The 26342-nt window shown below is 44.9% G+C and overlaps 1 protein-coding gene across 2 annotated transcripts in view; it reads left to right on the forward strand.

The window, feature by feature from the left end:
* maml3 (mastermind-like transcriptional coactivator 3) overlaps positions 1 to 11001 on the forward strand; it is a 516812-nt gene extending 505811 nt beyond the window's left edge. For both annotated transcript variants that reach the window (XM_070872145.1, XM_070872144.1), the window contains exon 5: positions 9551 to 11001. In XM_070872145.1, coding sequence (XP_070728246.1) covers positions 9551 to 10527 — 977 coding nt within the window. In that variant the 3' untranslated portion in view covers positions 10528 to 11001. The remainder of the gene's footprint in view (positions 1 to 9550) is intronic.
* The last annotated feature ends 15341 nt before the right edge of the window (positions 11002 to 26342 follow it).

Consider the following 26342-nt stretch of genomic DNA (forward strand, 5'->3'; position numbering starts at 1 on the left):
TAAGATCCTAGGATGCAAGCCACCAGGTCCAGGGGATTTATCTGCCTTTAGTCCCATTATCTTACTGAGTACCACCTCCTCAGTAATTGTGATTGTGTTAAGTTCCTCCCCCCCCTAGCCCCTTGACTATCCACTGTTGGAATATTGTTGGTGTCCTCTACCGTAGACTGATACAAAATATTTGTTCAGGATTTCTGCCATCTCCATGTTCCCCATTACTAATTCCCTGGTCTCGTCCTCTAAGGGACCAACATTTACTTTAGCCACTCTTTTCCTTTTTATATACCTATAGAAACTCTTGCTATCTGTTTTTATATTTTGTGCTAGTTTACTTTCATAGTCTATCTTCCCTTTCTTAATCATTTTTTTAGTCATTCTTTGCTGGCTTTTAAAAGCTTCTCGGTCTTCTGTCCTCTCACTAGTTTTGGCCACTTTGTATGCCCTTGTTTTTAATTGGATACAGTCCGTTATTTCTTTAGTTAGTCACGGGTGGCTATCTTTTCTCTTACACCCCTTCCTCCTCACTGGAATTTCCTCCTCACTGGAATATATTTTTCTTGAGAGTTTTGAAATATCTCCTTAAATGTACACCACTGTTCATCAACCGTCCTACACTTTAATCTATTTGCCCAGTCCACTTTAGCCAACTCTGCCCTCATACCTTCATAGTCTCCTTTATTTAAGCTCAGTATACTGGTTAGAGATCCAACTTTCTCACCCTCTATCTGAATTTGAAATTCAATCATGCTATGATCACTCATTCCAAGGGGAGCCTTTGCTAGGAAATTGTTTATTAATCCTGTTTCATTACACAGGATCAGATCTAAGATAGCCTGCCCCCTATTTGGTTCTGTTACATACTGCTCAAGGAACCTATCTACTCCTCCTCAAGGCTACCCTGACCAATTTGATTTGTCCAGTCAATATGGAGGTTAAAATCACCCATTATTATTGCTGTTCCCTTTTTACAAGCCCCCACTATTTCCTGGTTTATGCTCCGACCAACAGAGTTGCTACTGTTAGGGGGCCTATAGACTATGCCCACCAGTGACTTTTTCCCCTTATTATTCCTTATCTCCACCCAAACTGTTTCATCCTTTTCATTTGAGTCAATATCGTTTCTCACTATTGCAGTGATTCCATAATTTATCAATAGAGCTACCCCACCTCCTTTTCCTTTCTGTCTGTCCTGCCGGATTGTCAAATACCCCTGAATATTTAATTCCCAGTCCTGGTCACATGCAATCACGTCTCTGTAATGGCTATCAGATCATACCCATTTGTCTCAATTTGTGCCGTCAACTCATCTATTTTGTTACGAATGCTACATGCATTTAGACAAAGTGCCTTTAAGCTTGTTTTTTTATGCTTTTTTTCCTGCTTGTTTCCTCCCTCCTTCAAACTCACTTTCTTTATTTTTGTTTTCTAATTCCAGCTTTACTCCCCTCTCTACTGAATCTATTTTAAAATTCCCATCCCCCTGCCAAGCTAGTTTAAACCCTCCCCAACAGCACTAGCAACCCCCCCCGCAAGGATATTGGTCCCGGCTCTGTTGAGGTGCAACCCATCCGGCTTGTACAGGTCCCACCTCCCCCAGAAGCGGTCTCACTGCCTCAGGAAACTAAAGCCCCCGCCTGCACCATCTCTTCAGCCATGTATTCATCTGCTCTATCCTCCTATTTCTGTACTCACTAGCTCGTAGCACTGAGTAATCCGGAGATTACTATCTTTGAGGTCCTGCTTTTTAATCTCTCTCCTAGCTCCCTAAACTCCGCCTGTAGGACCTCATCCCTCTTTCTACCTATGCCATTGGTGCCGATGTGGACCACAACCTCTGGCTGTTCACCCTCTCCCCCCAGAATGCCCTGCAGCCGCTTAGTGACATCCTTGACCCTGGCACCAGGGAGGCAACATACCATCCTGGAGTCACGTCTGCAGCCGCAGAAACGCCTGCCTGCTCCCCTGACTAGCGAATCTTCTACCGCTATAGCTCTTTCATTCTTCTTCCTCCCCCATCTGTGCAGCTGAGCCACCCGTGGTGCCATGGACTTGGCTCTGGCTGCACTCCCCAGAGCCACCATTACCCCCACCAGTACTCTGAAGAATGGCCACTTGGGTGAGGTACCAGAGGTATGGCAGTACCTGGCGAACTGTACCAACAACAACTTACATTTATATAACGCCTTTAACATAGTAATACGTTCCTAGGTGCTTCAAAAGAGCATTATCAAACAAAAATTGACACCGAGCCACATAAGGAGATATTAGGACTGCTTGGTCAAAGAGGTAGGTTTTAAGGAGAGTCTTAAAGGCGAGACAGAGAAGTAGACAAGTGGCAAGGTTTATGGGGAGAATTCCAGAGCTTAGGGCCTAGGCAGCTGAAGGCATGGCCACCAATGATGGAGCATTGAAAATCGGGGTTGAGCAAGAGGCCAGAATTGGAGAAGGGCAGATATCTCGGAAGGTTGTAGGGCTGGAGGAGGTTACAGAGATAGGGAGGGGTGAGACCATGGAGGGATTTGAAAACCTGGAGGGATTTTAAAATCTAGGCATTGCCGGACCGGGAGCCAGTGTAGATCAGCAAGTGCAGGGGTGAAGGGTGAATGAGACTTAGTGCGAGTTAGGATACGGGCAGCAGAGTTTTGGATAAGCTCAAGTTGAGGTAGGGTGGAAGATGGGAGGCCGGCCAGGAGAGCCTTGGAATAGTCGTCTGGAGGTAACAAAGCCATGGAGGAGGTTTCAGCAGCAGATGAGCTGAGGCAGGGTGAGTCGAGCAATGTGATGGAGGTGGAAGTAGACAGTCTTGGTGATGGAGTGGATATGTGGTATGTACCCCAGCAATGGTCAGCACCTTCAGATATCCAGGGAAAATAATTGGAGAAAAAGATTCTTTACAGATTGCCTTTTTTCTGCTTGTACTGCCAATCAGGCATTCTTCCCATATTTTTGCTCCTTCTGAGCTAATTTCCACATGATTGCATTTGAATAGAACACATTACCATTATCACATTAGAGTGATCTACCTAATAAAGATATGTGAAATCTGTACCGCAACGTAATGAATAGGCTTTCCTTTATCGGGGATGGAGGATTTAGTGAAAGCACGACGAACTGGTGGCAAGCTGCATCTCTTAGCAGTCCAGCCTCCGTCTGTGATGTTCAGGAGACCAGAGTGATCACTGTCTTGTTTTTTTTTTGCCGGTAGTATACCAAAACACTAACGCAGGAAATGTATGAACAGCATTCACCCTTTTGGAATACTGCAGTAGTGGCATTAGCTTAATTTCAGCCAGGTCAACAGTCAGTGCGACAAATTGCCACTGTGTGCCTGGACAAGAAAGGGGAAAGGCAGCTAGGATTTCTGCTCTTGATCACTACCCAGTGACCCCTGCTGTAAAGTGTGTGTGTGTGTGTGTGTGTGTGTGTGTGAATGTTGAGGAAGAATAGGATTGGGTTCAATTGTGATACTCTCCATGCTTGATTGAATAGCTTTGCTGGGTTTATGAGGAATGACTAATTAAGCAAAGGGCTGCAGACTTGGCAGCACCAATAGAATTGTACCCAGTCTACAGCCAGTGCCCGCAGGAGTGGAAAATGGGGACTATTATCTGGGGTGGGTGGGGGCTGGAGAACCCATATCACTGCTGGAACGTATGCATTTCAAACCTGCTCAGGGCATTCTTTACGTACACAGGATTATAGGGCTCAAAATTGGCCAGGAGTTGCTCCATTTTTTTGGAGCATCTTGATTTTTCTGGACTATCTTAAAAATCCCCATTTTGCACATTCACTTTGCACTTAGTTAGGATTTTTTTAGTTTTGTTTAGTTTTTTTCAAACGGGGGCATTACCAGCCACCTACGCCCGTTTTGGCCATTTAGGCCACTTTGGACAGCTAATAGTTACTCCAAACTAACTTAGGCCAGCGTCAGCGCAGGTAGGTACATCGGAGGCCAGCAGAACTTAATGACTTGACTAAAGAATGTGAATAGAATCAAACAGCTATACAGGACATCATATGACAAACTTCGCAAAGTTAATTTACTATACAACAGAAGCATTCATGGAAGCTTAAACTACAAAAATAAAAGAAGTAAAGAGACAAAACATATTTACATAATTTTTTCAAAATACTCAAATAAAAAATAGAAGTACCTCCTGCTCGTAATTCTTATGTTCTTATATTCTCCCAGCCGCCTAAGCTCATCCACCATCATAGAAATATGTTATACCATATAGCCAGGAAATTTACTGTTTGTTTTATGCTTTTAAATATTTTGAAAATTCAAGCAAAATTATTTCACCAAATCTAATGTTCAAGAATTGATTATGATGCATTTGAAAGTATTTTCTATTAACTTGGTTAGGAAAGTATTTTCATCAACAGGGTTAAGGAAAGTCTTCAGTAAGCTCATTAAAAATACTGGCTACACAGTTATCACCTGCACCCCCCCCCCCACCAGGATTAAAACTTTCCCACTCCCCACCTCCACCTCCCCCAGGGATCAAAACTCACCCCCCTGGATCAAAACTCTCCCCCCGGATTAAAACTCTTCCCGCCGCCCCGGCTTGGGCTCCGCACCAACCTGTTTGTTGTGGCCTTCTAGCTCAGGAAGGCAACGGGCCGGTCTGTGTGGGAGGTCACTCGGCCCGGGATAGGGGCGGGATACATCAGGTCCCACGCTGCAGCACATACGCAGAGGCTGAAGGCAGGAGCTACTGCGCATGCGCACACTTCAACGCGCATGTGCAGAGCTGCCGGCACTGTTTCTGGCGCAGGGCCCTAGCTCCGTCCCCCAATTGACTGGCCATGCCGCGCCAAGCCCCGAGAGAGACAACACAGCGGCCAGAATCAGGGGAGATTTTATCGGCGCCCTTTTCAGCCCACAAAGTCGATGCATCTCTGGTGAGTGCGCCGAAAAAAGGGGTGGGCCAATTTTGAGCCCATAGATTGTAACTGTCGAATATTCTAGTGTTTGAGATGCTGTTTTTCCATTTGATAATGAATTTTAATGTTTTGTCTGGTGCTTGAAGACTGAGGGTTAGAATTTCCACAGCTGTTCCCTGATCTCCTACTGTAACTTCGACAGAAGACTGACAGAATCCTAGGAGAAACAGCGTAGACAGCTGTTTATGCCATTTCTCTGGGGTTTCTGCTAAAGTTATGCAAGAGATTGAAAGACCCACCATGGGAATTATTGGCACATGACTGGAGATAGGATTTAACATGGGTCAGAATGGAGAGAGACTATCAGCAGGTTCTGGATGACTCCTGCACAGATAGCTGCTTCTAGTCTCAGCGAAACTAGAAGTATATATTTTTTTTAAATGTCATTACTCGTTTAGTGTAGTCATTCGTGGGCCATTGAGCCCATCTTAGTTCATCTACCCTTAAAGATCCTAAACTTTCCCCCCCCTCCCCTTCCTCATTTCAGCATCCAGTTTCTTAAATGATGCTAAGGTTTTTGCTTCCACTTTTGTTCCTGAAAGTTTATTCCACACATTGGTCACTCTTCGTGTGAAGAATTTCCTGATAATTGTCCTAAATTTGCCTTTTTCAATTTTGAATCAATGTCATCTTGTCCTAATCTTGCTATTTAACCTAAGTAATATTTGGGTTTACATTTTCCATTCTGTTAACTATTTTACATATCTCTATAAGACTACTTCTCAGATGCCTCCTTGCCAGGTTGAAAAGCCAAAGTTTCTCAAGTCTTCCCTCATAACTCAGTCTTTTGACACTTGGAATCGGCCTGATAGCTCTTCTCTGCATTGCACTTGAATGTCTCCCTTGTCTCTCAGCAATCAGAATTGGATGCATTGTTCAAGGAGCAGTCTCAGCAGAACACTGTACAGCTTGGTCACACTTCCTCTGACTTGTATTTAACTGGCTTGCCTATGTAGTTAAACATTCTATCACTGTTCTTTGCTGCTCTGCATTGGTTAGACATGTTGCGTGTCAGTCTACTAAGACCCACAGATCACTTTTGGCTACATCCATAGCTATTTCAATGGAGTGCACCTGTTCTTATGTTTCCTTCCTGTGTACAGTATTTTACATTTGGCTGCATTAAATTTCATGTGCCATTTTTCTGCCCACTTATATATTTTCTTGATATTCCACTGCTCCTCTGAGTTTTCTATCATTTTAAAATGTGATCATTTTGCTTTAGGTTTCTGAATCCAGGTAATTTCTTTAAATCGGAAACAGTAGTAGGGCATCACCCTCTGTATTGCCCGCCCCCATCCCCCATACACATACCACCCTAACGTACTCTGCTAACAAGCAAGCATTCAGATTTTGCAGTGGTAATGACAGCAAAACTGTCAGGATTCGTTGTCATGACCCCTCTGAAACTGACAGCAAGTTCAGGATTTAACGCATGCGCAGATAAATACGGAAATTCTGAAGTTGCGGTCAGTCATTCCCTGCTTAACAGGTTGCACAGTAGAACTCCCCAGAGCCGGCAATCAATTCAAATCACTTGAACTAATGAAAACTTCCCCTTTTACATTGGAATATCACTGTTTAGTAAAAAAAACACTAAATCATTCAGCCTTGTTGAAAGAGGTGTAACTGGGTTGGTGTACTGACTGCTGATCATCCTTTCTGATCCTGAAAAACAAATTTTATATTTGTGCAATGCCAAATGGTTAACATGATTAAGAATTACAAATTTTTGTTACAATTTTTTTAGAAGTTTGTTTGATATTTGAGCTTCTGCTTTAATCCTATGTGTATGTCCCAATCTTTATTTCGCTCTCTATAACATTTATTAAAAATAAATTATAATCTCTACATTTTACTTTCTGGTTTATTGTCTATGAGAATTCTTCAATGTGATTGGCTGTTTAGCCAGCTTGAAGACATCACTGTTGCTGGATGCTGGCGATTTGCTTGATTTGGTTCAAGATTCAAACTACGTTCAGGAGGGCTGAAATTGATGCCACTGAGATCGCTAGATCTTTGTGGGCAGCTTTCATTGAGGTCAGCGGCGAGCGCCATCGCTTCACCGCTGATCGCGAATTCCGAGCCATTGATTTCTACCCTTCAGCCAATTTCTTGAATCCCTGAATCACTTACACTTTGAGTTTAATTAATAACCTTTCATGTGGAAGTTTGTCAAATTCCTTCGGGAAGTCGAGGAACACCACGGCATTGAGCTTTCCATAATCCACTTGGGTTGGTGTCAAAGAGATTGTTTCTGAATTCATTCTGACTGCTGATAACTAGGTTATTGTTGTACAGATTACTACTCAAATTTACTCCTGAAAATCAATTCCCTGCTTCATTTTTGTCATACTAATTCATTTTTTTTCAATTAAAAATGAATAAGAAGGTGCCTCAGAATCATCCGCCCATCATTTACCTTTCCACAATCTTGGGCATTGAAAATGTTACTTCTTTATTAAACTTTTTATTGCTTTCACAATACAAATTTCAATGGCCACTATACATGTTGATTACATGGTGCTTTCAGGGGTTGAATTGAGTTATTGGCATTGCTGTATATAAAATGGGACTAACGTTTTTCCAATTTTCTTCTCTAATCTGAAAACGCTAACTTATCCTGGGGTATAGCTCCATGAGCTGTAGCTGCCCTCCAGTATCTCAAGCAATTATTCAACATGTGAGCCTAGACTATGAGTGTCAACATGACTATTCGACTGTGGAGCACATCACAGCTGAGCTCCATTCTGTCCTCAACCAACATCTGCACCTGTAAACATTTTAGAACAAGTCACTAGAGAGTAGGGAATGTGATTGATTTTTGTTTTCCCTCCCTAGTGCAGAGGCATTGCAGTCAATTGTCGCATGTAGGTGCTGCCTTAGTTGAGATCAACTGACTGAGCACAGATTCAGAATTGAACCTGGGGCTTTTGGTCTGTATGACTGAGTAGCACATCAGGTGGTGCACTTAACTACTGAGCATGAGGCAGTGCACAATACATGTTTAACGGTCAAAGCAATTCATTCACCCTCGGGTACATTCACCACTGTAGAATGATACCAGGAATGAGAAACTATAGTTATAAGAGACTTGAAATATTAGTACTATTTCTGTTGGAGCGGAGAAGGCTATGAGCAAGTTTAATACATGTTTTTAGAATTATGAAGGGTTTTGAGGGGGTGAATCGGGGAACACTACAGTGATAGGGGAGGTCATCAATTTAAGATTGATATTAAAAGAGTGAGGAGAGCGATTAGGAAAAATCACTAAGCAGAGAGTTTTGGATCATTGAATGCTTTGCTACAGGAAGTAGTTAAGGCATCTTTTAAAGGAAGAGTCAATAAACATTTGAAGTGGAGGAAGATGCAGAGACATGGAAAGATTCAATTTTAATATGATGATTAGAAATAATATATCTTTTGGAACCTGTATTCAAAGTCTTGTTTGTGGGAGGGAGGGTGGCAGGCACAGTAGTTGTCAACTAATGGCTATGTAGAATGACAGAGTCTTGGGGCCCTGAACTCTATACTATGGAGCAGTGGGCAGGAGGTTTACTATTGTGATTCTCCACTAAGTAAGTTTCCAATCTTAGCTGGAGTGAAGAGTAATAGATGCCAAGCGTAGGCCAGGCATTACCTTGCAGAGAAGAAGAGGAGACTAGGGGTCACTGCAAGGTGATCTTCCAAACTTCCAGAAATAGGTTGCCTGCTGTCCCTCAGACAGGAGCTGATGTGTGGCACAAGGTTTCCTCAGTGATAGAAATGGGGGGGGGGGGGGGGGGGATAAATAAGTTACCTATTAAAATCTAAAGTTAATTAGTTGTAATTGTTTCTCGGGGGGCTTAATGAGGAAATGATGCACTGCATGCTGTAGTACTAAAGCATACAGAAGGAAAAGCTCCCAGGTTCAAAACCTGATCAGCGCTGAGTTGGCTGGTCTCAGCTAATGTGGTAATGAGAGCTCAGACCGATTAGAGTACTTGGGTGGAGAAACTGGCAAGTGGGCCCTGCTCTCAGTTGCTTCTGTTGCCTAGGCCCTAAGCTCTGGAATTGCCTGCCTAAACCTCTCCTCTCTCTCCTCCTTTAAGACGCTCCTTAAAACCTACCTCTTTGACCAAGCTTTTGGTCACCTGCCTTAATTTCTCCTTATAAGGCTCGGTGTTAAATCTTCTGTCTTATAATACTCCAGTGAAGTGCCTTAGGACGTTTTACTATGTTAAAGGCACTATATAAATACAATTTGCTGCTCTTCTTGTTGCTATCCAGTGATCCCTGCTGGAAAGTGTGTGCTTGTTAGGGTGTAAGGAAAGGTTGAACCGACATCTACAAAGTCAAATACTCACATTCTAGTCTTGTGTGAAGAATTCCCACTTAACCAAGATACCAGAAGGCTACCATATCACTGAACTATATCATAGCATGACATACTTCAGTTCCAATCTAGATTTTAATGGAACTGAACTCACTATGTGAAATACTTGATGTCATACTGTTATCATGAAAGGCAACAAAATAATCTGATCACAGACTGAATATCCTTTTAAAATGGTCAGTTACAATGTAGTAAAATCCAACTTGTTTTATTTCTTTATCATTGCAGGTACTGCCCAAGAGTTGGCAGTTGCACGGAACCAGGCTCTCCAGAATGCGAGAAGTCCCCGAATGATGGCACAGAATCCAGGCATGATACAGATGACACCGGTCCAGAATTCTGGTGCGATACCTGCCACCACTGGTCAGTCAGAGATTGGCATGGTGTCCTACAGTAATGCCCAGAACAGCCAACAAGGAATGTACAGTATGAGTCCAGGCATGAACCAAATTCTTCAGCATTCAAACCAAAGTAATGCGAGCATGGCACGTAACGTTAGCCAGATGCAGAAACAGCCTATTGCAGGACAAGGGGTTGGAATGGTAGCTGGTTATGGACAAAACCTAATTGGAAATCCTGTGTTAGCCCAACAACAACAACAACAAGTGAAAGGACCTGTAGGGCAGCCAATGCCCAAGGCCCAAGTTCAAAGACTACAGCTGATCGGAAGCTCTGGCACACCGGCTCAAAGCTGGCAGCAACACAGTTTGCAGAGCTTGCCCAACAGAACTCAGGCTAACAGTGAGTTAAGTCCATTCAACAACAAATCAGCTTATCCAATGCAACCTGGTCAACACAAGATGGTCAAGCAACATTTTTCCCAGTCAGTGGGTCAGCCAGTTCTTGACACTGCTGGTACAGTTGGAGGACAAATGATGTCTCATTTTGCAGGACAGCCAAGGACCAACCAGCCTAGACAAATACTTATGTCTGGCATGACCCAGACAATCCACAATATGACTGGTTTTAACCAGGCCACAGGCCAACAGTTGACAGCAGGTTGCTATGCACAAAGCAACCCAGGTCAAGGGTATCATGCAAGAACCACAAGTCAGGACTTGTCCTTCAATTACGTCAGCCAATCAGGGGCTGGTTCCTTCTCTAATTTATCAGACAGTGTAGATCTGATGGACTCTCTAATCAAAAGTGGATCGACGGAAGGCTGGATGCAAGAGTTTGATGAAATATTTGGTAACCAACAGTAGATGGGTGCAAATGAGTTTTTAATTATTAAAAAGCTGTTAAATTAAGGCTTCCTCTAAATAAAAGTGTTTAGGGACCAAGTAAAGTAGGCCTAGTTTTGTAGTTGCACTGCTGTTGCATTACGGTGCTGATGTACATGTAGATGTGATACAAACTGTAATGGTTTCATGTAAATAGGTTTTTATATAAGTCCAAATATAAGGCTTACCATTGGGTCTACTTCCTGTAAAGAATGGCTCTTTGTTTAACAAAACATTGAAGTATTTTTATTTCATTTTACAGTTTTCAATTCATCAACAAAGCAATGATATTGCACTTCAGACAATGTCTTACTAATTATTTGTACTGTAAACTCTAAACAGATGTGTTCATTGAATACAATTTTTTTCTAGATTTCATTTTTACTCTGTACCTTAAGCAGTGCTTGGAACCTGAGCTCAGTTCTTTTTAAACCTGTACAGAATCCTCAACTGTGTAAAAGTGTGATGTTGAATAACAGTTTTTTGGGGGGTGGGGGGTGGGGGGGGGGGAGAATGTTATGTCAATGAATCATGAGATCTTATTAAAAAAGAACTTTAATGTGAACTTTCACTAGTGGAGGTTTCGTTTCTCCAGAGAAGATTTCAAATGTACAATAATACAAGGATTCAGGATTGTAAGCTGCTATCTACTTAAGCAGGATTCGTTCCATCCTCCCTGCCCCCACCCCAGAGGGTAGATGTTTCAAAAGCAGCCACAGTTTCTGCTGCCATGCTGGGAAGTGTGTGAGTGGCAGATGAAGATACGATCAGTCTCAGTGCCCCAGCTAGTCACCCACTACTTAGGCTCACCGAGAAAGAGAGGCCACTTAGCTATTAGAGAGGTGGCCAGGTTCAGAGTCAGTGCTTTCAGGGGAAGGGGGAGCTTGGGAGCCAAAAAAAACACAGCACTCTTAACAAAATGGGAATTCTGCAGATTTCCAGTTATATTCCTCAAAAAACCCACCCTTGACCCTCCCCCCAACACCCCCCCGGCCTTGCAAACTATCGCCCCATCTCCAACTTCCCTTTCCTCTCCAAATTCATTCAACATGTTGTCGATTCCCAAATCCGTGCCCATCTTTACCGCAGCTCCATGTTTGAATCCCTCCTATCAGGTTTCCGCCCCTGCCACAGTACTGAAATGCCCCTTATCAGAATCACAAATGGCATCCTATGTGACTGTGACAAAGGTAAACTATCCTTCCTCATCCTTCTCGACCTATCTACAGCCTTTGACACTGTTGACCATACCATCGTCCTCCAACTCCATCTCCTCCGTTATCCAGCTGAGTGAGAATGCCCTCGCCTGTTCCATTCTTATCTATCCGGTCATAGTCAGAGAATCACCTGCAATGGCTTCTCTTCCCACTCCCGCACCGTTACCTCTCGAGCCCCCCCCCCAAGGATCTATACTTGGCCTCTTCCTATTTCTCATCTACGTGCTGCCCCTGGGCGATATCATCCAAAAAGCGGCAGGTTCCACATCAACGCTGACAACATCCAGCTGTAACTCACCACCACCTCATCCGACCGACCTGTCTCTGATTTGTCATACTGCTTGTCTGACATCCAGTTCTGGATGAGCAGAGATTTCCTCCAACCAAATATTGGGAAGACCGAAGCCATTGTCTTTAGTCCCTGCCGCAAACTCTGTTCCCTGGCCACCAACTCTATGCCTCTCCATGGCAACTGTTTGAGGCTGAACCAACCACATATCTGTTCCATCACCAAGACCATCTACTTCTACCTCCGTAACATCGACCCCAACTCCACCCCTGCCTTTGCTCATCTGCTGCTTAAACCCTCATCCGTGCCTTTGGTTTCAGACCTGACTATTCCAATGCTCTCCTGGCCAGGCTCCCATCTTCCACCCGACAGAGACTTGGCTCATCCAAAACTTTGCTGCCTGTATCCTAACTCGCACCAAGTTCCGTTCACTCATCACCCCTGTGCTCGCTGACCTACATTAGCGCCAGGTTCAGCAACGCATCAGTTTTAAAACTCTCATCCTTGTTTTTGAATCCCTCCATGACTTTGCCCCTCCCTAACTCTGTAATCTCCTCCAACCCTATAAGTTTTTGAGATCTCTGCGCTCCTCCAATTCTGGCCTCTTGCGCATCCCCAACCTTAATAGCTCCACCATTGATGGCTGCGCCTTCAGCTGCATCGGCCCTAATCTATGGAATTACCTCATTAAACCTTTCTGCCTCTGTACCTCTCCTCATTTAAGACACTCCTTAAAATGTGGCTCAGTGTCAAATTCTGTTTGATAATTCTCCTGTGAAGCACTTTGGGACGTTTTACTACATTAAAGGCGTTATAGAAATGCAAATTGTTGTTGTTATAAATCTATGTCAGTTTTGTTAGCAACAGTGTGTTAAATCTTGACCATTAATTTATTTGGATAGAATGTTCAGGTTTACTATGTTCTCTGCATTACAGTGCATTGCTGTAAAATGTGCAAGTGATTTTCCACAATTGTATTCAATGGCCATTGCTAGCATTCACTGAAATGCTTGGAAAGTATATTGTAATGTAAAAATTAATTTAGAAAACTACTGATGTATTTTCAGCAGCAGCATAGCTGAGGATTGGTGTTGCACACTGTTTTTGTGTAGGGTATTTTTTATTAGTTATCTTCTTGTTACAGTCAAAGCAATCTAGATATCCTGTTCTATGTATTTCTGCAATTGCAGCTATCGAGGTAGAGACTAGTTGTGAAGGAAAACAATTCATTATATTGGCCATATCAAAATAGCATCTTTCAGATAAAATTTTTTGAGGATGTTTCCAGTAAAGTGGACAAAGGAGAACCAGTTGATGTGGTATATTTGGACTTTCAGAAGGCTTTCGACAAGGTCCCACACAAGAGATTAATGTGCAAAGTTAAAGCACATGGGATTGGGGGTAGTGTGCTGACGTGGATTGAGAACTGGTTGTCAGACAGGAAGCAAAGAGTAGGAGTAAACGGGTACTTTTCAGAATGGCAGGCAGTGACTAGTGGAGTGCCGCAAGGTTCTGTGCTGGGGCCCCAGCTGTTTACATTGTACATTAATGATTTAGACGAGGGGATTAAATGCAGTATCTCCAAATTTGCGGATGACACTAAGTTGGGTGGCAGTGTGAGCTGCGAGGAGGATGCTATTAGGCTGCAGAGTGACTTGGATAGGTTAGGTGAGTGGGCAAATGCATGGCAGATGAAGTATAATGTGGATAAATGTGAGGTTATCCACTTTAGTGGTAAAAACAGAGAGACAGACTATTATCTGAATGGTGACAGATTAGGAAAAGGGAAGGTGCAACGAGACCTGGGTGTCATGGTACATCAGTCATTGAAGGTTGGCATGCAGGTGCAGCAGGCGGTTAAGAAAGCAAATGGCATGTTGGCCTTCATAGCGAGGGGATTTGAATACAGGGGCAGGGAGGTGTTGCTACAGTTGTACAGGGCCTTGGTGAGGCCACACCTGGAGTATTGTGTACAGTTTTGGTCTCCTAACTTGAGGAAGGACATTCTTGCTATTGAGGGAGTGCAGCGAAGGTTCACCAGACTGATTCCCGGGATGGCGGGACTGACCTATCAAGAAAGATTGGATCAATTGGGCTTGTATTCACTGGAGTTCAGAAGAATGAGAGGGGACCTCATAGAAACGTTTAAAATTCTGACGGGTTTAGACAGGTTAGATGCAGAAAGAATGTTCCCAATGTTGGGGAAGTCCAGAACCAGGGGTCACAGTCTGAGGATAAGGGGTAAGCCATTTAGGACCGAGATGAGGAGAAACTTTTTCACCCAGAGAGTGGTGAACCTGTGGAATTCTCTACCACAGAAAGTAGTTGAGGCCAATTCACTAAATATATTCAAAAGGGAGTTAGATGAAGTCCTTACTACTCGGGGGATCAAGGGTTATGGCGAGAAAGCAGGAAGGGGGTACTGAAGTTTCATGTTCAGCCATGAACTCATTGAATGGCGGTGCAGGCTAGAAGGGCTGAACGGCCTGCTCCTGCACCTATTTTCTATGTTTCTATGTTTCTAAATGAATAAGGTTAATTTTAATTTACTTGTCAGAAAAGAGGTGGCTGTAAAAATGAAAATAATGTTTAAAAGGTTGTAAACTGGAGTAGTTTATTTTCATTTGCTGCTGTACTTGGTAACATGCCAGTGATGCTAACTCCCACTGCTGTACTCGTGTGGACAGTGGCAACAACTAACCAGATTCAACAAGGAGGGCGGCCAGAAAACTCCAGTAAAAGAGCAGGCTCACGAGTAAAGTATCGACCCCGCTGAGATGTACCAGAGGAAACCTGGTACCCATGGAATCATCACTCCATTGTGAGCTGGTGCCTTCAGGCAAGGAAAAGAGACATTTGGAGGAGAAAAGAAATAATATTAAAATTATTTATCACACGAAAATGAGATTTTGCCAAACTAAAATGGTGAAAATAGTAAAATCCAGTTATATTCGACAGGTCAGTGCATTAAGCAACAACAGGGAAAGGGATGTCACCGCGTCGATTCCACCCCATCAAGCTCCTACTCTCAGCTGTGCTGCTCTGGATCTGGGAGGCCAGATAATTCCCCACAGTGGGGGAGAAGAAGAAAAGCACAAATGTCCCCCGATATTCCAGTGGACAGCAATAGTGGCAGTCAGGCAGACTACCCACAGAGCCCATAATTTGGAGTGGATTCTGGATCCACTAGATTTCTGCCCCATGTAAAATATAGTCCAAATTCCAGAGAGGCGGATTTGCCCATGCCCCCTCCTTCCTTATGTCAAAACAAATCAAAGGCTCCGGTGGACAAAGAATTTCAACGGCAGATGCAGCGGCAGCTTTTGACAAACGATGTCGACACCAAGATCGTCAAATATATCCGATCCATTCAACTTGCACGAACTAAACACAGCCTTGTCAACAACTAAATCTGGAAAAGCTTCTAGTCCAGAGAGTGTTTATCCAGAATTCTTAAAAGCACTGGGACCCGAAGCGAAGAGATGGTTCACCTCCTTCTTGGAGATAATGACAACTGGTAAAATTCCACCTATTAGAAGGGAGACTAAAATAATTGCCCTCCTGATGCTTGTGAAACCTCCAGCTACCGCCCGATCTCCTTACTTTGTACTTGTTATAAAGTGCTGGAGAGGCTACTACTCCATAGACTAGCCCCCATCATTAAGCCGACCATTTCTAAGGAGTAAGCGGGCTTCTGGAGCGGCCGTAACTGCTGCGAAAAAGTGGTAGTTTTAACAACGCACATCGAAGCAGGCTTCTAGCTCCAGCTCAAGACCGCCGCAGCACTCGTGGACCAGTCAGCGGCGTATGACACAGTATGGAAGCAAGGACTGCTTTTCAAGCTCTCCACCATTTTATCCTGCAGGACAATGATCCATCTTCTCAACTCCATGCTTAGCAACCGACGATTCCGTGTGTACTCTGGCATCCAAAAGAGCAGATATAGAACATTGAACAATGGACTCCCACAGGGTTCTGTTCTGGCACCCATGTTGTTCAATGTTTATACCAATGATCTGCCCGAAACAGAGAGTCCCGCAAGTTCGTATACGCTGATGACATTGCCTTGGCCACGCAAAACATGAATCTGTCCATCACCGAAGAGATCCTGATCAGTGATTTACAGAGAATGGAGGCCAAACCCGCAAAAGACTGTCACCTCAACATTCCACCTCAACACCCATCAAGCAAACCAATCTTTGAAAGTCTCCTTTTGCGGCGCAGAGGTAAACCTTGTCAAAAAACCCTATTATTTCGGAGTCATGCTTGATCACATCCTGTCGTATAGACAACGGCTCCAAAACCTTGGGAAGAAACTAAAGAGTAGGGTCAACTGATCCAGGAACTCGCTGGATCCACATGGGGAGCAGACGCTCAAATCCTCCATACAGCAGCACTCGCCCTGGTGTACTCTACAGTGGAGTACTACTCTCTGGCATGGCTATCAAGTCCGCAGCTCAAATCCATTGATGTCCAGCCGAATTCTACCATGGGAATTATCACCGGTAAGCTTTTATCGACACCAACACCTTGACTGCCCATGTTTGCAAACATCGTACCACCACATCTACGCTGCGAATATGCAGTCTCCAGAGAATACAACCACTACACCAGCACTGACATGCCAATCCAGGCTAACTTGAACAACCTACCCGTCTCCAATCTAGAAGGCAATTTTGGAATGTCGCAGAAGCCCTTCAGCGATCTCCCCTCAGACTTGATGATCGATGGTGAAATGCTTGGAAGAATTGTGACATGCGGAATGGATTCCCTGTAGAGGACCCCACAGTACAACCTGAAGGATCAAATCTTCCTCGCAAACAGTGGACAACCATCAACTGCCTCAGAACTGGTTATGGTAGATGCTGCCACCATCTCCATAAGTGGAAGATTAAAACATCTCCATCATGTGACTGTGGAGCTCCTAATCAGACCTTGGAGCACATCATTGAACAATGCCCTCAGAGGAAATTTGTAGGCAGCCTACAAGATATCCACACCGGAAGCTTTGGCCTGGATATCCAACTTAGATATTGACATTTGATTTGTTTTGCGACTACTATACGAAAGAAAAAGAAGACGACTGCTTTGGGGCGAGGGAGGAAATTCATGGCATTTGCAGGCTACCCCGGGAATTCTGCCCTATGCGTCACCAACACGTTGAGTACTGGCTTGAGTCTCACACTTGGTTTTAATAAGGCCCAAGAAAAGATCGCTTACAAAGGTAATCAATCCCTAAGGGGATTAATTGCCTCATAGTGTCCAAACTTTACTTCACTGCATTATTAGGGACAATGGCAACCCCCACCCAGAACAGCAAGGTATTCCTCTCACTTTCCAGCACATCCTCATTGTAGGTGTTTTCATTTCATCTCTACCGGCGCAGACTGCCCACCCTGAGTATTAAAATGACCCTAAACGCAGGATTTGGACATGGTCAACAATAACAACAACAACTTGTATTTATATAGCGCCTTAACATAGTAACACGTCCCAATGTTTCTGTAAAATGTTTCTATCCTTACTACTAGGGGGATCAAGGGGGGGTGGTAGCAGGAATGGGGTACTGAGGTTGCATGTTCAGCCATGAACTCATTGAATGGTGGTGCAGGCTCGAAGGGCCGAATGGCCTACTCCTGCACCTATTTTCTATGTTTCTAAGGAGCTTCACAGGAGTGTTATAACACACACAAAAAAATTTGATACCTAGCCATATAAGGAGAGATTACGGCAGATGACCAAAAGCTTGGTCAAAGAGGTAGGTTTTAAGAAATGTATTAAAGGAGGAAAGAGAGGTAGAGAGGCGGAGAGGTTTAGGGAGGGAGTTCCAGAGCTTAGGGCCCAGGCAGCTGATGGTTGAGCAATTATAATCAGAGATGCTGAAGAGGGCAGAATTTGAGGAGCGCAGATATCTCGGGGGGGTGGTGGGAGAGGTGGGTTGTGAGGCTGAAGGAGGTTACAGAGATAGGGAGGAGTGAGGCCATCGAGGGATTTGTAAACAAAAAGGAGAATTTTGAAATTGAGGCGTTGCTTTACTGGAAGCCAATGTAGGTCAGCGAGCAGGTGAAAGGGACTTCGTACAAGTTAGGATATGGCTGCCGAGTTTTGGCAGGCCAGCCAGGGGTGTGTTGGAGTAGTCAAGTCTAGAGGTAACAAGATTGCTACTGCGTTGCTGCTAAACTCCTGCCCAATATGGTGAGAGTTGTTAACAGCACTCATTTGTGTCCCTTAGTCTCTTGGGACGAGACTTTCGCTTTCATTTTCGGCGTTTTTTGGTGAAAAACCGCCCGGCAAAAGTTTCCGCTTAATTTTTTAAAGAGTTCCGCCGACATTTTGAAAATACCGCTGGGGAGAAAACCGCCCATGTGCACCGCCGAGAAAACGGCCACGATCTAAGTTTTGCCTTACCCCGCGGGGACCCATGCGCACCGCCGAGGAAACGGCCCATGAAAAGCTGCCGGTAACAGGGCGGTAGGTGAGCACCCAGCAAAGAAAGGTAAGTTAAAGGTTTTTTATAATTATTTTTAAAATTCTATAACAGCGATTACATTAAAAAGTGTCTTGAGCATGTTTTATAACTTTTTATTTTTTGTTTAATTGAAAAAATATTTTTTGAGTTTTCACCCCTCCCTTGGACTAAATTTTAAGTTTTTATCGTCCATTCCGGTAAGAACCACCCATTTTACTTAGTTTCGTCTTTAACCGCCGAGAAACCGCCAAGAATCTTGATGTTAGAACCATTTTCTCGCCGGGTGGTATTTTTTTTACCTTTTTTATGGAAATCTTTGCCAGCATTACTTGCAGAATCTTAGCAGTCTTTCTGGGTGGCAATTGGGCAAGGGTTGGGGGGGCGGTGGAGGGGCAAGGAGGGGGAGGGGGAAAGGGGGGGGGGGTGCTTTAGGGACAGTCTAGCCCTTAGTAACGAGTTCAGAACTGCACAGGTCTGAAATGGGATCAGATCTGCCTGGCCTCAACCTCAGATTTTGTGTGGCCCAGCAGAGCTTGGGAGGAGTAACAGATGTATTTATTAACCGTGTGAGGTCATGCACTTTGGCAGAAAAAAATCAAAGAGGAAGTTATTATTTAATTGGAGAACGATTCCAAAGTGCCACAGCACAGTGGGACCTGGGGGTGTATGAAACACAAAAGGATAGTATGCAGGTGCAGCAAGTGATCAGGAAGGCCAATGGTATCTAGGCCTTTATTGCAAAGGGGATGGTGTATAAAAGCAGGGAAGTCTTGCTATAGCTCTACAAGGTATTGGTGAGGCCACACCTGGAATACTGCGTGCAGTTTTGGTTTCCATAGTTAAGAAATGATATACTTTGGAGGCAATTCAGAGAAGGTTCACGGGAATGAGGGGGTTGACTTATGAGGAAAGGTTGAGTAGGTTGGGCCTCTACTCATTGGAATTCAGAAGAATGGGAGGTGATTTTATAGAAACATATAAGATTATGAGGGGGCTTGACAAGGTGGATGTAGAGAGGAGGTTTCCACTGATGGGAGAGACTAGAACTAGAAGGCATGATCTTAGAATAAGGGGCCGCCCATTTAAAACAGAGATGAGGAGAAACTTCTTCTCTCAGAGGATTGTAAAACTGGAATTCACTGCCTCAGAGAGCTGTGGAAGCTGGGATATTGAATAAATTTAAGACAGAAATAGACAGTAAAGACAAACGAAGGTCCCTTGCAGTCAGATTCAGGTGAAATTATAATGGGGAACAAAGAAATGGCAGACCAATTGAACCAATACTTTGGTTCCGTCTTCACGAAGGAAGATACAAATAACCTTCCGAAGATACGAGGGGACAGTGGGTCTAGTGAGAAGGAGGAACTGAAGGATATCCTTATTAGACGGGAACTTGTGTTAGGGAAATTGATGGGATTGAAGGCCGATAAATCCCCGGGGCCTGATAGTCTGCATCCCAGATTGCTCAAGGAAGTGGCCCTAGAAATAGTGGATGCATTGGTGATCATTTTCCAACAGTCTATCGACTTTGGATCAGTTCTCATGGACTGGAGGGTAGCTAATGTAACACCACTTTAAAAAAGGAGGGAGAGAGAAAACGGGTAATTATAGACCGGTTAGCTTGACATCAGTAGTGGGGAAAATATTAGAATCGATCATGAAGGACGAAATAGCAGCGCATTTGGAAAGCGGTGACAGGATCGGATCAAGTCAGCATGGATTTATGAAAGGGAAATCATGCTTGACGAATCTTCTGGAATTTTTTGAGGATGTAACTAGCAGAGTGGACAAGGGAGAACCAGTGGATGTGGTGTATTTGGACTTTCAGAAGGCTTTTGACAAGGTCCCGTACAAGAGATTGGTGTGCAAAATCAAAGCACATGGTATTGGGGTAATATACTGACGCGGATAGGGAACTGGTTGGCAGACAGGAAGCAGAGAGTCGGGATAAACGGATCATGGCTGATCATTCCTTCAGTACCCCTTTCCTGCTTTCTCTCCATACCCCTTGATCCCCTTAACTGTAAGAGCCATTTCTAACTCCCTCTTGAATATATCCAGTGAACTGGCATCAACAACTCTCTGCAGGAGGGAATTCCACAGGTTAACAACTCTCTGAGTGAAGAAGTTTCTCCTCATCTCAGTCCTAAATGACCTACCCCTTATCCTAAGACTATGTCCCCTGGTTCTGGACTTCCCCAACATCGGGAACATTCTTCCCGCATCTAACCTGTCCAGTCCCGTCAGAATCTTATATGTTTCTATGAGATCCCCTCTCATCCTTCTAAACTCCAGTGAATAAAGGCCCAGTTGATCCCGTCTCTCCTCATATGACAGCCCAGCCATCCCTGGAGTCAGTCTGGTGAACCTTTGCTGCACTCCCTCAATAGCAAGAACGTCCTTCCTCAGACTAGGAGACCAAAACTGAACACAATATTCCAGGTGAGGCCTCACCAAGGCCCTGTACAACTGCAGTAAGACCTCCCTGCTTCTATATTCAAATCCCCTAGCTATGAAGCCCAACATACCATTTGCCTTCTTTACCGCCTGCTGTACCTGCGTGCCCACTTTCAGTGACTGATGAACCAAGACACCCAGGTCTCATTGCACCTCCCCTTTTCCTAGTCTGCCACCATTCAGATAATATTTTGCCTTCGTGTTTTTGCCCCCAAAATGGATAACCTCACATTTATCCACATTATACTTCATCTGCCATGCATTTGCCCACTCACCTAACCTATCCAAGTCACTCTGCAGCCTCATAGCATCCTCCTCGCTGCTCACACTGCCACCCAACTTAGTGTCATCCGCAAATTTGGAGATACTACATTTAATCCCTTCGTCTAAATCATTAATGTACAGTGTAAACAGCTGGGGCCCCAGCACAGAACCTTGCGGTACCCCACTAGTCACTGCCTGCCATTCTGAAAAGTACCCATTTACTCCTACTCTTTGCTTCCTGTCTGACAACCAGTTCTCAATCCACATCAGCACACTACCCCCAATCCCATGTGCTTTAACTTTGCACATTAATCTCTTGTGTGGGACCTTGTCGAAAGCCTTCTGAAAGTCCAAATACACCACATCAACTGGTTCTCCTTTGTCCACTTTACTGGAAACATCCTCAAAAAATTCCAGAAGATTTGTCAAGCATGAGTTCCCTTTCGCAAATCCATGCTGACTTGGACCTATCATGTCACCATTTTCCAAATGCGCTGCTATGACATCCTTAATAATTGATTCCATCATTTTACCCACTACTGAGGTCAGGCTGACCGGTCTATAATTCCCTGCTTTCTCTCTCCCTCCTTTTTTAAAAAGTGGGGTTACATTGGCTACCCTCCACTCGATAGGAACTGATCCAGAGTCAATGGAATGTTGGAAAATGACTGTCAATGCATCCGCTATTTCCAAGGCCACCTCCTTAAGTACTCTGGGATGCAGTCCATCAGGCCCTGGGGATTTATCGGCCTTCAATCCCATCAATTTCCCCAACACAATTTCCCGACTAATAAAGATTTCCCTCATTTCCTCCTCCTTACTAGAACCTCTGACCCCTTTTATATCCGGAAGGTTGTTTGTGTCCTCCTTAGTGAATACTGAACCAAAGTACTTGTTCAATTGGTCTGCCATTTCTTTGTTCCCCGTTATGACTTCCCCTGATTCTGACTGCAGGGGACCTACGTTTGTCTTTACTAACCTTTTTCTCTTTACATACCTATAGAAACTTTTGCAATCCACCTTAATGTTCCCTGCAAGCTCCGAGACAACCATCCCTTATGCACTCCAGGAAATCCTCCTCCACCGTATTGCTTCCAGTTTGGCTAGCCCAATCTATGTGCATATTAAAGTCACCCATTATAACTGCTGTACCTTTATTGCATGCACCCATAATTTCCTGTTTGATGCCCTCCCCAACATCACTACTACTGTTTGGAGGTCTGTACACAACTCCCACTAATGTTTTTTGCCCTTTGGTGTTCTGCAGCTCTACCCATATAGATTCCACATCATCCAAGCTAATGTCTTTCCTAACTATTGCATTAATCTCCTCTTTAACCAGAAATGCTACCCCACCTCCTTTTCCTTTTATTCTATCCTTCCTGAATGTTGAATAACCCTGGATGTTGAGTTCCCAGCCCTGATCATCCTGGAGCCACGTCTCCGTAATCCCAATCACATCATATTTGTTAACATCTATTTGGAAATGGAGAAGCGGAGAGATCTCGGAGAATTGTAGGGCTGGAGGAGGTTACAGATATAGGGACAAATGAGGCCAGGGAGAGATTTGTAAACAAGAATGAGAATTTTAAAATGGAGAAATTACCGGACTGGGAGCCAATCTAGGACAGTGTGCACAGGGACGATGGGTGAACTTGGTGCAAGTTAGGATACTCACAGTAAAGCTTTGGATAAGCTCAAGTTTACAGAGGGTGCAAGGTGGGAGGCCAGCCAGGCATGCGTTGGAATAGTCGAGTCTAGGGGTAACAAAGGCATGGATGAGAGTTTCAGCAACAGAGGAGCTGAGGCAAGGGTGGAGACGGGCGATGTTATGGAGTTGGAAGTCTTGATAATGGAATTGGATTGGGTTGGAAGCTCAGCTCAAATAGGATGCCGAGATTGCACATAGTCTGGTTCAGCCTTAGACTGTGCCATGGAGAGTGCTGGGGAACGGAGTCTATGGCTAGGGAATGGAGTTTATGGCTAGGGAACGGAGTCTATGGCTAAGGAACGGAATTTATGGCTAGGACCAAAAACAATGGCTGCAGTCGATACCTTTCGTGAATAAAAATCTGCTAATCTTAATCTTGAAAATTTCAATCGACCCAGTAGCCTTTTGGGGATAGAATTCCAGGGGACCAAATATTGTCCACTGCTGGAAACGGGCGCACGCACCCAGTTTCTGTTATTTTCACTGCCGCGGTGGATGAGGTGGCCTCTTGAACGAAATTTCGCTCTTTGGCTTTTTTTCCCGGCGGACCAGAAGTCGCTTGTAATGGGGGTGGATATGCAGCGGTAAGCACACTAGAGGGGTGGAAGTTGGAGGGGTGTGCGGAGTGTCCGCCACTGTCAGTCACCAGCGTAGCGCTAATGATATAATCACAGCGCTGCGTCACCACACTCTTCCCTTCACTTAAAGGGGAGAGCCTGCGCGATTTTTTTAAACGTTCGGTGCACTGGGCCACCAGGGAGGGTTTCAGCTGGGCCTGCAGCCTGGCACCCAAGAGGGGTTGCCAGGCTGCCTGTTGGTGGCCCAGCCGAACCTGGGGGCATAATTGTCAGCCTGACATGGCAGTTGGTCGACAAAAAAATGGGCGGCAGCGGCAGTGTGTCCCATTTAATAAGAACCGCACCGCCATCTTAGAAGGCCACAGCCTCACTGAGAAAAGCAGCTTTTGGCACCGCACGGCAGGAGGAAGATTTTCTCAACGGAATTTCGCCGTTGGGAGGGAACATCAGTGGTGAGCACTCTGATGACGCACTTAGGACGGATCGGCAGCAGCAGAGTGGTCGGGGAAGAGCGGGTCATTGCCAGGACACTGCAGGAACGGAATTTTGATAATGACGGCCATTACACGAAATATCAGCGGCCATTGCACTCCGCAGCGTGGCTGCCAATTTCCGGTGGTATCAGGCCTTTAGGGAAGGGGCAATTTCAGTCCCCAGATTTCCACTATCCTGTGTGTTTAAAAAGTGCTTCCCAATTTTGCTCCTAAATGGCGTTACTCCAATATTAAGATCATGCCCAGTATTGTTTCATCACCTTCTGGCCTAATTTTGTTGACATAATTTGGTGGGTGGATGATATCTTCTATCATAACAATCATTCCAGAGCTTGACAGACAATTTAAAAAGCCAGCTTGCATTGCGTAAAATACACTTATTTGTTCATCCTGCTGCAAATACAGGGAATGTAAATCATCGCTACGCTGGGACTGATGCTGGTACCATTTAAGGCTGCAATGCCAATAGTCAACCATTTTCTGACATCTGGGTAGGCGACAAAGAAACCCTTCTGTTAAAAAGGGCATGAGTCAGCCAAGTGCCCAAGTGTCATCCAACAATTCCTGCAATGGAACGGAGGACAATATAAAGCAGTAAGAACCTTCACATTCAAGTAACCTGTGGAACCAGACAGTAAGAATGGCCACTTGAGAGATACTGGAGGAGATACCTTTTGCCACCAGGGTTGAAGCTAATACAAAAATTAATTTTACACAGTAGTTGTCCCTTGGCCACAGCCATGATTTTAGCGCCAATATTCATTCAAGTAAGGATAATTCATTCAGTAAATGCCCTTTTTTTTAAAAAGGCAAGGAGTAAGCTTTTACACATATCCTCAATGTGGAGAAACAGAAAACACCAAATTCATTGCAGCAGAGCTTAAAATTTACAACAAAGTCAGTTGACAAAAAACACAATTTTAGATGCAATTTTTTATTAGATCATCTCGAAAGGGTTCTTTAGTCTACTGGCTCTCTTTCAATCCATCATAGATTCTAACCATTTCTTTGGTTACTTTTAAACTATTAAAATCAAAATCATGTATTTTGACTGGGTTCATGAGAGGAGCAACACCACATCAGGCCCCGGCCCAGCAGAGGAGCAACACATCAGGCCTCGGCCCAGCAGAGGAACGCCACTCACATCAGGCCCTGGCCCAGCAGAGGAACACCACATCAGGCCTCGGCCCAGCAGAGGAACACCAACATCAGGCCTCGGCCCAGCAGAGGAACACCACATAAGGCCTCGGCCCAGCAGTGGAACAACACCACATCAGGCCCTGGCCCAGCAGAGGAACACCACATCAGGCCTCGGCCCAGCAGAGGAACACCAACATCAGGCCTCGGCCCAGCAGAGGAACACCACATAAGGCCTCGGCCCAGCAGAGGAACACCAACATCAGGCCTCGGCCCAGCAGAGGAACACCACATAAGGCCTCGGCCCAGCAGAGGAACGCCACTCACATCAGGCCCTGGCCCAGCAGAGGAGCAACATCCACATCAGACCCTGGCCCAGCAGAGGAACACCACATCAGGCCTCGGCCCAGCAGAGGAACGCCACTCACATCAGGCCCTGACCCAGCAGAGGAACACCACATCAGGCCCAGCCCAGCAGAGGAACAACACCACATCAGGCCTCGGCCCAGCAGAGGAACGCCACTCACATCAGGCCCTGACCCAGCAGAGGAGCAACACCCACATCAGGCCCTGGCCCAGCAGAGGAATAACACCCACATCAGGCCCTGGCCCAGCAGAGGAACACCACATCAGGCCTCGGCCCAGCAGAGGAACACCCCATCAGGCCCCGGCCCAGCAGAGGAACACCCACATCAGACCCCGGCCCAGCAGAGGAACAACACCTACATCAGGCCCAGCCCAGCAGAGGAACACCACAATAACCCCCAGCCCAACAGAGGAGCAACACTACACTGGGAACCTGGGCGAAAGAGCACATCAAGGTATGAGCCAGGAGAAAAACAGAACAATGTGCACAGCACTCCAGCAGGAGCCAGCACCTTCACAAGAGGAGGGGAATTATGTATTTTTAATGGAAGTTCTTCTAGTAATAGCACTTACAGGGAAACAGTTTTGGTTCTACAGCTCCCACTTTGGGGGAGAAAATGTTCGACACGAGACCTTACTGCTTCAAAGGGAAAATGTTGCCCAATTAGGCTGAGTGTTAAAAAGAATAGCGGCAACTCTAACATACATCTGGATTCTAATCTGTGTCCCTTTTTGACATTTCAATTATTCAAAAGCGGTCGACACACTATTTCTATAAGCTCCTATAAATCCTGCTGCAGCTCAGGGTTGGTGAT

Source organism: Pristiophorus japonicus, chromosome 2 (assembly GCF_044704955.1).
Source record: "Pristiophorus japonicus isolate sPriJap1 chromosome 2, sPriJap1.hap1, whole genome shotgun sequence".
NCBI lineage: Eukaryota > Metazoa > Chordata > Chondrichthyes > Pristiophoridae > Pristiophorus > Pristiophorus japonicus.